Source organism: Castor canadensis, chromosome 1 (genome assembly GCF_047511655.1).
Source record: "Castor canadensis chromosome 1, mCasCan1.hap1v2, whole genome shotgun sequence".
Classification (NCBI taxonomy): domain Eukaryota; kingdom Metazoa; phylum Chordata; class Mammalia; order Rodentia; family Castoridae; genus Castor; species Castor canadensis.
The window spans coordinates 203,614,521-203,626,767 of record NC_133386.1 but is presented as its reverse complement, the minus strand read 5'-3'; the positions used below and the strand labels follow the sequence as shown (position 1 = coordinate 203,626,767).

The following is a 12,247-nucleotide window of genomic DNA, read 5'->3' as shown; positions in this document are numbered from 1 at the left end:
GGGCTCCAGAGAGCATCTTGATGCTCAGGCCTTCTTATCACTCTGTGTCTCTAACTTTACTCTGCTTCTCTCCCTGGGGTCTCCACAGAGGCCTCCGTCCCATATCTTCCCACCTCCACTGCCAGTGCCTACAGAGGCCTCTTCCCCTTCAGCTTCTGGGGATGAGATGAAGTTTGGATGTGGCAGGATCTGCCCATTTGTTTCTTGCCTTCTGATCACCCCATATCCCTCAAACTCAGCACCCGACATGAGCTGTCATCCAGCCTGCGAGGGCCTTGCTTCCACATGGGACGCTGTGTGGGGCCCACACTGTCCTCTGTCAGGGTTTCTCCAGCTTACCTGGATTCTGGAAAGGTCTTGGTTTCAGGCCTGGGAGGGAAGTGGGATTCAACAAGGGAAAAGCTAGGTTAACGACTTGCTAAAAAAAGGTAGAGAGGTTCTGAGAATAAGGTAGTTTGGTTTTTTTGTTTGTTTGTTTTTATCTTTGTGTGCAAGGTCTTGTTCTCTTTTTCTGCTCTCTTGTGCTAAGCCAAAAGCCTTTCAAAAGGGTGGCAGGGGTTCTCCTCCCCAGATGGGACAGGCACTCTCGAATCCTGCTTGCACACAGTGAGCTCAGGGCATGCGCCTCAGGTGATGCCATGCTGTCTTGGTTGCTACTAGTGGTATTCACAGCACTAGTGAACTCTGAGGGTTTCTGCCCTCAGAGTGACCTGGGCTTACTAGGCACCTAGTATTGCATGGGGCTGAAAGAGACTGGTGGCAGCAGGGCTAAGTATGACTTTGAACAGTGAACTGAACTTCAGGACAGTGTGAACCCTGGCCTCCATGATTCACAGAATAGCCCTTCATGAACAGCACTACCCCCCACCCTGGCCCCATTGTACGTACTGGTTGACATTTCCATGCTTTTGACTTCAAGTGGCAACATGTCCTAAATTCTATCACAAAGTTGCAGGACTAAGGGGGTGGGCTGAAGGATTTGGCCCACTTCCTCTCTGTACAACCCACCACCCCATCTCCCCTTCCCTCCTAGGCAGCCAGTGGGCCATAACGGCCTCTGGAGGCATTGCCCCTTCCCTTGCTTTCAACCTTGGCCACCGCCCAGGCCTCCAGCAGCCTGGTGCTGGAGACCTTTGTATTCTGGGGCTATTGACCTCAGGCAGAGCAGCAGCCTATGGCCTGTGGTGGGTTCTCTGCCACGTAGTCTGTGTGCTGAAGGCCCATCTGTGTGCTGAAGGCCAGGTACGGGGTGACTGCTCCAGGCCAGTGCGACTACACCCCGAACTTGAGGCTGAGGTAGGTTTCTGCATGTGCTTGAGTCTGTCACTTTGTTCTAACTGCCTGTTTGTGTGGCTCACGCTGGCACCCTACTCAGTGGACTCTGCCCAGTGTGTAGTATCCAGCAGGCTCCACACTGCCAACTATAGAAGGCCGTGACAGAGGGCCTGGGGAGGCCCTCGTGTATGCGTGTGTACCCGTGGTGTGTGTGTGTATGTTATGTGTGGGGTGTGTATTATGAGTGATGTGTTCAGTGTGTGTGTTACATATGTGTGTGTTATGTGTAGGTTGTGTGTGTGGTATGTGGTAGTGCAATGTGTGCTGTGTGAGCAATGTGATGTGTGGTGTTTGTGTGGTGTTGGAGATATGTATATGTGTGGTGTGGGGCTGTGATGTGTGTGTGGTATGGGGGATGTGTGTAGTGTGGTATGGTGTTGGGAGTGTGTGCAACATGTGGTGAGTGAGCTGGGGTGCTGGTGTGAACCATGCAGGGCTGTGGGGAGGTTGGAGGGATTCCATCTCCATCCCTGTATTCATTTGGGAGGGAGAAAGAGTAACAGAGGCTGGCGTTTGTCATGTGAGACCTAGTGCTTCAGGTGTACTGTCTTGGTTGATTCCTAGGATGACCTGTCTAAGTTGGAGTGGTGAAAACTGGTTTTATAGTTGAGTTTAGGGCCTCAGAGGGCTAAACAAGGAGCTGGAGAAGGGAGAAATGGGCTGGGTGCAAGCCAGCCCACCATGAGCTTATGCCAGGCCACCTGCTTGCCTGCCTATCGGTGGGACAGGGGTCTGCTTCCTGTCCCACTTGCCCCTGCTCTGACTTCAGCTGCAGGGCCCTCACTGTTTCCCATGTGTAAACATTTGCCAGGCCAGAGCTCTGGCACCCCAGGGGATGGTTGCTCAGGTCTCAAGCCCAGGCTTGCTTCACTGCTTCTGCAGGGAGTGGGGGCTCACTGTCCCATGGTCCAGAGTTCTTTGAGAAGTGGGACTGCCAAGGAGTCCCTGGCCCACCGAGAGCATTCCCGAGGATCACATGTGAGAATGTGCATGAAAGGGCCAGGGACAGACAGTTCAGTGCTCTGTCATTTTCCTGCCACAGTGGTGGCCACACTGTGGGACTGGGCTCAGCCTTCCAGGGGCTCTGGAGGTGACAGGCCTTTTGGCATAAAATCTCTTCTTTATCTGGAAAAGAAGAGGGGAATATATGTGGTGGGGAAAAGGGAAATGACCTATTTACCCACAAGATGATGGGTAAGTGCTCAAGGGCAAACACACCCAACAAGGAGAGACAAGCAGCCTCTCTGGAGATAGCTCAACATTTCCCTGGAGGTTTTAAGAACCTTGGTGCCAGCTGGGCCATTCCCAGCAGTGAGGCTGCTCACCTGCAGACAGGACAGGCAGGTAGAGAAGGTGTGTGAGGGTGGAGTGGGGAGCCCCAGCTCCTGGGAGACCCACTAACCTCATCCTTTCACCAAGAGGGAAACACAGGGACACCCCTTGACCTTTTGCTGCAAAGTTCCTGTCCCCTCTGTATATTTCTTTCCTTCAACCTCCCTCTCTCCTCTCCTCTCCTCTCCTCTCCCCTCCCCTCCCCTCCCCTCCCTTCCTGTCTTCTACTCTCATCTCCCATCCTCTCCTCTCCCTCCTCTGTCCTCTCTGCCCACCCCTCTTCTCCCCTTCTCCCCTCTTTTTCCTCTCCCACCCTCTCTATTTCTCTCTCTCTCTTTTTTTTTTAGATAGGATCTGGCTGTGTAGCCCAGACTAGCCTTGCACGTTTTTTCCTTCTGCCTCTTCCTGCCTTTAAGTGCTGAGATTACAGAAATGAACTACCACTCTTGCCTTGTATTTCCTCATTTTGTTTTCTAATTATAAATAATGCACCCCCAATGCAGAAAATTTCCATTTTTGGAAATAAGGAAAAGCATAAGGTAGGAGGAAAAATACCACCACATCTATCTGAGCACATGGGAGTGAGTGGGGTGACCCACCAACATGGTCCTGTCAGTTGTTACGCTTGCTTTAGAAAAAGTAAAATGGTGCTATTTATCTTTTCATTTTCCTGGCTTCACATTATATCATAAGCGTTTCTCATGCCATCAAAACATCTGCAAGCTGGAGGCGTGGTTCAAGTGCTATAACACCTGCATAGCAAGTACAAAGCCTTGAGTTCAAACCCCAGTACCACAAAACAAAACAAGTCCAAGTGTATTATTATTTTGTTTGTTTGTTTGTTTTTGTCAGCACTGGAGTTTGAACTCAGGGCTTCACGCTTGCTAGGCACGTGTTCTTACTGCTTGAACCACATCTCCAGTTCTTTCTTTTTTTTTTTTTTTTTTTTGTGAAAGATTTTTTTCAAGGTAGGGTTTGAGAACTATTTGCCCAGGCTGGCTTCAAACCATGATCCTCCTGATGTCTGCCTCCTGAGTAGCTAGGATTACAGGCATGAGCCACTGACACCCTGCCCATATGTGTTATGGTTAATGGCTGCATAATGTCCATATAGTGCCATTGTGTTGGGAGTTTTAAATTGCTTCTATTTGCTGATGCAAATAATGCTGTTTTGATCTTTGTGCACACATCTTGGTTCCTGTCTTAGAATATTTTCTTGGGTTGGATTCCTAGAATGGTAACAACCAGGCCAAGGGGCATAAATATTAAAGATTCTAGATAGATTACAAAAGACTTCCAGTGAAGCTGCCCTGACAACCAGACAGGGCCTGCAGCTCTGCCTCTGTAGGCCTTACCAGGATAAACATTATCCCTTTTTTTTTTTTTTCTCCAGTACTAGGGTTTGAACTCAGACCTCTGTAGTAGTGCTAGGATGCACTCTACCGCTTGAGCCATGTCCCCAGCCCCTATTACCCTTTATGCTGTTGTTGACTTTGTAGACGGGCAGCACCTCCTCATTTTGTTTCCAAATGCCTGGTCATTTGGGAGGGGGCTCCCAAATGAGCCTATGCCTCTTCCTGACTTCACCTCCTTGTACCTGAGCAGAGTGGGCATTCAGTGTCCACAACAGGGGTGAGATTTGGGCCTCATCATCCAGAGCAGAACAAAGCAGAACTCATGATTAGGAGATTGCTCAGATTTGTGAGTGGGAGTCTTGGGCCCTCGCATCAGCATTCATTCTACTCTGAGCTGGCTGGAGGGCCACTGTTTCCTCCCTGAGCTCCTAGTCTATAGTTGGGCCCCTGCTGTGCAGGGGTGCTGGGCTGTGCATGTTCAAGGTCACCTCCTCCAATGGCTTCAGCCACAGGTCTGGGCTTCACCTATGATTTTCTCCCCACTCTGCCAGCCCTTTTTTGTAATGGCTTTTTTTGAGATAGGGTCTCACAAACTGTTTGCCCAGGGGCTGGTTTTGAACCATGATCCTCCTGATCTCTGCCTCCTGAGTAGCTAGGATTACAGGTATGAGCCACTGCCGCCAGTTTACCTGTGATTTTGAAGTGATTTCAGACTTAATGTAAAGTTGCAAAAAATACCCCATACCCAAATTCCCCAAATACTAGTAGTAAAGCAAGTGCTTCATTATCCTCTTATTTTCCTCTGAACCATTTGAGTGTAAATTGCAGTTGAGATGCATTAAACCCCTAAATACTTCAGCATTTTCTCTCAAGAATGAGAGTATTCTCTCACATAACCACAATCCAGTGAGCAAGATCAGTAGGCGAACATCGACATAGGACTGTTATCTAGAGACCTCATTTGAACTTCATCAGTTGTCCTGAAATGCCCTCAATAGCAGCAGAAGTCCAGGGTCCGATTCAGCTCACACATGTATTTAGTTGTTGTCTGTTTGGCCTCCTTTGATCTGAAATCATTTTCAAGGCCCTACCTCTCACAACCTTTGACATGTGTGAAAGGTGGAAGCCAGTTATTTTGTGGGGTTTCCTTTAATTGGGGCGTGCCTCTTGTCTTTTGGTTAAATACAGGTTGTGCACCTGAGGCAGGAACCCACGGGAGCATTGCCTCCTTCTTGGTGGCTGACATAAGGAGGCATGCCATCTTGGTTTGGTATGAGTGTTGTCAACCTTATCCTTGCCAGTGAGGTGTCTGCTGGGTTTCTCCATGTTGTAATTACAGTGGTTCCTCATCCAGTTTCACTTTCCTCAGTTTTAATTACCCATGGGCAGTCATGGTCCAAAATTCCAGAAATAAACAAGTCCTAAGTTTTTGGTTATGTGCTGTTCTGGGTAGTGTCATGAAATCTTGCATCGCTCCACTTTCTCCCGCCTAAGACATGAATCACCCTTTGTCCAGTGTATCCACATTATATTCCTCCCCCCTTGTTGGTCCTTAGTAGTGGCTCAGGTGTCAGATGGACAGATGTGGGATGGGGGTGCTTGTGTTTAGATAATCCTTATTTTATGTTAGTGGCCTCAAAACACAAGAGTAGTAATGCCTACAATTCAGATAAGCCAGAGAGAAGCCATAAAGTGCTTCCTTTAAGTGAGAAGGTGAAAGTTTGAGTTATTAAGGAAAGAAAAAAGACCTTACATAGAGAGAGACCTCATTCATGTAGAGTGTATTGTTCTGCTTTAGTATTACTCATTGCTGTTAACTTGTTACTGTGCCTAGTTTATAAATTTAACTTTAACATAGGTGTGTGTGTATAGGAAAAATCATACCTTGTTTGGGTTCAGTATTATCCATGGTTTTAGATATCTTCTGGGATTCTTGTGATATCCACACAGGAAAAGGGGACAACTATAATAAGAACAAGGTTTGGTATTATTGTCCTCTGTTTTAGAAAGATGAGGAGCCTGGGGACTGGCAAGGTAACCCTACCCATGTTTGTGTAACTGTCCCATGCTGCCTGAGGATTGCATGCAGGACTCCCCATGGCACCATCTTACTTTGCCTCTCAGAGCTCATTGCTGACCCCATCCTCCCAAGAGTGCCTGCTTCTGCCCGAGGACTGACCCTGTACTCCTGGCTCTCCTCTTTGCTCCCAGGCAGTCCTGTCTCCTTGGTGGCCTTTCCTCCTGGCCTATACTCTTCATGTTAGTGGGCCCAAGGGTGCAGGCCTGGCCCTTTTCCTCTCTAGAATGTTCCCTCTCTATCTTCACATACCGTCCATCCTCAACGGTGCTAGGTTTTCCTTCCTCATCTGTGAGATCTGTGAGTTGCATCATCTCCCAGCCCTATTTCTCTCCAGTCTTCCTGTGGTGGGAAGTGTCAGCATCAGCTGTAGCCACCTGTGCAGGTTTCTTACTTTCCTGTCATTAGACCTCTCAGTGAATCTTGCCTGTTGCACCCTGCACATTTGTCTGACCCCACCCGACCTCCATGACCTCCATCCTAGTCAGAGGCTCTGTGTCTCTCCCCTCAGCCTCTGCATAGTCAAATGGACACCATCTGTCAGTCCACACTGAGTCCAGTCCAGACAGACCTTTTCCAAGTCCCATCCCTGCAGTCCTGCCCACTGCCTGAGTGAGGCAGGGACCTCCTGGCCCTGTCTACTCCTGGCTCTCTACCTCCAGGCCCTCCATGTTTCTTCAATACACCTAGCTCATTCCCTTGTAGCCCTGGCAATTGCTGTCTTTGCCAATCTGTGTATGACTACTTCTTTATCCCCATTCAGGTCTCAGTTTCTGTGTCCCCTCCTCAGAGAGGTGTCTTTAATATCTAGCCCCAGCAACCACCTTCCCTCAGGTCATTCATAAAGTATTATCTGTTTCTTATGTTTGAGACACTTGTCATGATCAGAAATGATCTTTTCTCCTTTCTTTTCCTTTCATCTCCTTTTCTTTTCCTTTCTCCTTTTGATAAAGGCTCAGCCTCACAGGAGATCAGGCACTTTATTGTCTTAAGGCCACAAACTGTGCCTGGGGTAAGTGGGGCAGGTCTGGGGGCTGACCTGGCCTCCCTTGTCTATTAATCATCTTCTTCTTTTTCTCTTTCTGAGGTTTATTTCCTCATGTCTTATCTTTCCTTTCCACTACATATTCTTGGCATCTTGTGACACCAGGGTTTTTGCAATATTTTTTTTATTGACTGAAATTGTTTTATTGTTTTTTTTGTTTTTGTTTTTGGTTTTTTTTGGCAGCACAGGAGTTTGAACTCAAGGCCTCATACTTGCTAGGCAGGCACTCTTAACTACTTGAGCCACTCCAGGAGCCCTTACTGAGTTTGTTCTTATGCTCCTTAAAACAAAATGACAGAGTCATGCACTTTTTTTTTTAGCAGTACTATAATTTGAACTCAGTGCTTCATGCTTGCTAGGCAGGCACTCTACCACTTGAGTCACTCTGCCAGCCCTTAAATTTTTTTTATACTCCTGCCCCCACACACATGCATTTTAAGCTTTTACTAGAACTGAATCTCATGGTTAGATGGAGGCCCTGTGATAGGGTGGAGAGGCTGGATGCTAGTTCGGGCCCTGCTTTGAGCAGTGGTATTTTCAGATTTGCCTGGGCCTGGGTATCTTTCATTTATAAAATGAGTGGTCAGCTCTGAAGCTTCCACATTCTGGGATGTAAGTTGTCCTCAGTTGGTTTAAAAAATGTTTATTGTCATAGAATACACGACATGAAATTTACCATCTTAACCATTTTTAAGACCACCTTCTATCCACAGAGTGCTTTCATCATCTGAAACTCTGTCCCTACTGAACACTAACTTCTGGTCCCTGCCTCCCCATCCCTGAAACCCATTGATCTTTCAATGAGTTTCACCACTCTAGGGACCTCCTGTAAGTGGAATCCTATAGCATTTCTTTCTGTGGCCACCCATTTCACTTGCCCACAGCGATATTGTTAATAATTAATCTAGTAGCCCTCAATAGAAAGGAAGGTTCCTGCCACTATCTGAAAAAAACCTGTGTGTTAACTCTCTGAGGCTTCCTCCTGAGAGAGCAGGCTGGTGAGACTCCTGGCCTGGTCAGCAGGCCCTGAGAGGAGACCCAGGCTGGTGTTAGTAGGGAAGGCTCTTGTGCTAGTGTCTTCCTAGGCCAACATTGACAAGATGCTTACCTTCCTGTCAGTATGTCTTCCTCCTCCTCTTCTCTCTCTTTTCTTTTTCTTTTTTGTGGCACTGGGATTTGAACTCAGGACCTTGTGCTTGCTAGGCAGGTGCTTTTACCACTTGAGGCATGCCTCCAGTCCATTTTACTCCTTTCTCTTTCTAAGGCTTCTTTCCTCATGTCTTCTCTTTCCATTCTATCTTTATTTCCCCTGCTTTTCTATATTGTTGACTGTCATGTGATAGCCTCTTCACAGCCTTTAAACTTGTTTTATAAACTTGAAATGCAGTACTTTACCCACTGCAATGTGTACTAGAATGTTAGGGTGAGTTGGGGTTCTGCCAGGTTTGGCTTTGCTTCTTCTCTAGAGCTGGATCATAAATGGAGAAGAGAAATTCCATTGGTGTCCGTGTGACCTGCCTTGGGTTAAGGGCCCTCACTTTTTCAGGGGTGACTCCATGCCAAGGCTGCTCTAACCTGGGCTCTGTCTGCCCTCCACAGATGCTGAAGTTCCGAACAGTACGAGGGGGCCTGAGGCTCCTGGGTGTCCGCCGCAGCTCCACTGCCCCCGCTGCCTCCCCAAATGTCCGGCGCGTAGAATACAAGCCCATCAAGAAGGTTATGGTGGCCAACAGAGGTGAGTACCACCAGAGAAGAGTTGCTGAGGCCAGCCCAGCCAGCCTCAGCCTCATCCTCACCTCTGCCCCTGCTTACTCCCTTTCTGCTTTTCTCAGGACCCAGGAGTCTAATTTCTCATCCTGTTGCCCCCAGGCGAGATCGCCATCCGTGTATTCCGGGCTTGCACAGAGCTGGGCATCCGCACTGTGGCTGTGTACTCTGAGCAGGATACTGGTCAGATGCACCGGCAGAAAGCTGACGAAGCTTACCTCATCGGCCGTGGCCTCGCGCCTGTGCAGGCCTACCTGCACATCCCAGATATCATCAAGGTGGCCAAGGTGAGCCAGCCCGGGCTGGGACTGGGGAGCCTCAGGTGCCCAGGGTCTCCTGAGGTTGGAGCTGGGTCCCATGCTGTGCCTGGCACCCATGCCAGCCAGCAGTAAGTCAAGGGTGGAGGTGGAGCCAAATAGGGGTTAAGTTGGAGGAAGAGGAAGCCACGAGTGCCTTTAGGCCTGTAAGGAAACTGAGAGACAACCCATTCCCTGACCCCCTGCAGGAGAATGGCGTGGATGCAGTGCACCCTGGCTATGGGTTCCTCTCTGAACGAGCGGACTTTGCCCAAGCCTGCCAGGATGCTGGGGTCCGGTTCATCGGGCCGAGCCCAGAGGTGGTCCGCAAGATGGGGGACAAGGTGGAGGCCCGGGCTATTGCCATTGCTGCAGGTGACATGTAACTCCTTACAAGGGGCTGGCAGGGAGGGATGTTTGTTTTCCTGATAAGCATGGCAAGAATCCAGTCTATTATAGAGACCCCTGAACCTGTCGCCAACAGGTGTCCCCGTGGTCCCAGGAACGGACGCACCCATCACTTCCCTGCATGAGGCCCATGAGTTCTCCAATACCTACGGCTTCCCCATCATCTTCAAGGCTGCCTACGGAGGCGGGGGCCGTGGCATGAGGGTTGTGCAGAGCTACGAGGTGAGTGACACCAAAGGCAGGGAACAGAGCAGGCAGCCCACTGGATGCAGGAGAGGCCCTCTGCAGGGCTCTGGGAAGTGGGTAGGGGTCTCGGCAGACAGTACACAACCAGGGCCCCACATCTTCCTGGCCTCACCCACCCTTCCAGGAGCTGGAAGAGAGTTACACGCGGGCCTACTCTGAGGCGCTGGCGGCCTTTGGGAATGGCGCACTGTTTGTGGAGAAGTTCATCGAGAAGCCACGCCATATTGAGGTGCAGATCTTGGGTGAGTGGGGAGTGCCCCAAAGCCTCCACTCAGGCAGCCTCACTAGGGCAACACAAGTGGGGAGCTGAGAACCCTGAATCTTTCCGGTTTATAGCTGTAGCCTTTGGAACAACTTCAGGCCTGGGGGTGCCCAAAGGGTTTGGGGCTGGGCAGCAGTCGGGTCTTGCCAGCCCCCTTCTGGCTCCCAGTGTCTGCCTGGCCACAGTGCCCAGGTAGGGACTGGAAGGCCATGTAGGAGGCATTTGAGTTCCCAGGAAAAGCTGAGGCTTGCTTCCTGTCTGCCCCAGGGGACCAGTACAGAAACATCCTGCACCTGTATGAGCGGGACTGCTCCATCCAGCGGCGGCACCAGAAGGTGGTAGAGATCGCCCCTGCTGCCCACCTGGACCCCCAGCTCCGTACACGGCTCACTAGTGACTCTGTCAAACTTGCTAAGCAGGTGAGGGCCATGCTTGCCAGAACAGGTGGGGACAGGAGCCTGTTCTTGCATGCTCATTTTGCACCTCTGTCCTGTGGGCCTCATGGCTCGGGTACTGGGGCCACTGTGACCAGCCGCTGGGGAACAAGGAGGCCCAGGGTGCCTGGTTCAGGGAGGGCAGGAGGTGGGGATAGGAGTTTCTAGGAGGCCGAAGAGTCAAAGCAGGATGCTTGCCATCCTCTGTGCTGGTAGCGGGGACTGCCCCAGCAGCCACCTAGAGTCCAAAAGGACTGAGAAGAGGAAGGGAGGGAGCCCCAGCCACCCCCTTTGCTTCCTGCTGTGCAGACCAGACATCTCTGTGACACCAGCTTGCCCTGGATTAAAGGGAATGAGACTCCTAGACTCTCTCAGAATTAAGACACATCCTTCTCACTGGCTGTCAACCATCCCTGCCAGTTTCTGCTCCCTTGGAGCATTGGTGGATGGGTCCTGGGTGTGGAGATAGTGGGAAAGGGAAGCTGTCTCCCTCAGCAATGACCTGCCCCATGTTTGGCCCTGAGCACCGCAGTTCCATGCAGGAGGACAGCAGGGTCCTGCCCTTGGATCTTCCTCTGCCCTGCCCCCTTTGTACTGAGCCTTCCCCACTCCCATCGGTGCTCCATTTGTCCCAGGTTCCAGTCCCCATAGCCTTCAGAGATGCACACCTCAGACCTCCCAGGCAGCCTGGACCCCGAGAAGGGAACAAACAGTGAATGATTCTGTAGTCTTCCTTAAAGTGGGCCGTGCTAAGCGGGGTGCTGGTGAGGGCTCCTGCAGAACTGGGGTTTGGGCTGCCCCAGGAGCAGCCTTACCTTGACTCTGCTTTGGTTTGTTGGTATAGCCATTAACCAGCCACAGTAGATTAGAGGGAGCTGATGTAAGTATGGTTTATGGTTCTTGGGTTACAGTCCAAGTTAGAGTCACCATTGGCTTTGAGGTGTTGACACAGTAGTGTAGAAGGGAACTTCCTGAAAACCCTTCTGCAGGGGCAAGCAGCTCTGGGAGGCTCAGGGCTTCATCTGAGGAGCTAGGAAAGTCTGGACCTTGGACGGAGAAGGTTCCTGGGGACAGCAAGATGCTGGGGCTGGAGCCGGTGTCACACTGGATGCCGCCATCACAAGCTCTGTGTGGAGCGTTGAGTCCCATGAAGTCCTGGGGGTGAGGCAGGGATGGCCTGTGTCCTGGGTGTTGGCCCCCAGGGCTGGGTTGGTGGCTCTCTGTCTGTTGGGCAGAGTTGCCACCGGCCATTCTGTTCTGGATCCAGCCTGGTGGGTGAGTTTGAATCCTGCACCTGTGCCCACGGTGCACCCTGCTTACTGGCTGCCCCCACAGGTGGGCTATGAGAACGCGGGCACTGTGGAGTTCCTTGTGGACAAGCATGGCAAGCACTACTTCATCGAGGTCAACTCCCGCCTGCAGGTGGAGCACACAGTCACTGAGGAGATCACAGAGTAAGCCTGTGGGCAGGGGCTGGGAGCACCAGGAGAGGGCTCTTCCACCAAGTGGTTCCAGGAGACAGCAGGGAGGGGCTCACTTGCTCTTCACTTCGGCAGAGAGCAGTGAGGGACCTACGGGCTTAATTATAAAATGTGTTATAAAAGTATGACATGGTGATTGTAAAAATTAACACGAAAGAGCAAACAAAACCCATTCAGAGCCCCACCCCTCAAAGTCAGGACACCCATGC

At 50.6% G+C, this 12,247-nt stretch overlaps 1 protein-coding gene across 8 annotated transcripts in view; it reads left to right on the top strand.

Moving 5' to 3' along the window:
• The window catches only part of Pc (pyruvate carboxylase), a 107,247-nt gene that overhangs the window by 76,281 nt on the left and 18,719 nt on the right, over positions 1–12,247 (top strand). For 7 of the 8 annotated variants that reach the window (XM_074049857.1, XM_020164831.2, XM_074049868.1 and 4 more), the window contains 7 exons: positions 8,744–8,879; positions 9,014–9,198; positions 9,417–9,582; positions 9,692–9,837; positions 9,986–10,103; positions 10,391–10,542; positions 11,893–12,011. In XM_074049857.1, coding sequence (XP_073905958.1) covers positions 8,744–8,879; positions 9,014–9,198; positions 9,417–9,582; positions 9,692–9,837; positions 9,986–10,103; positions 10,391–10,542; positions 11,893–12,011 — 1,022 coding nt within the window. Of the gene's footprint in view, positions 1–1,137; positions 1,297–8,743; positions 8,880–9,013; positions 9,199–9,416; positions 9,583–9,691; positions 9,838–9,985; positions 10,104–10,390; positions 10,543–11,892; positions 12,012–12,247 lie in introns of those variants that run through there. The other variant, XM_074049852.1, reaches the window with a different exon arrangement.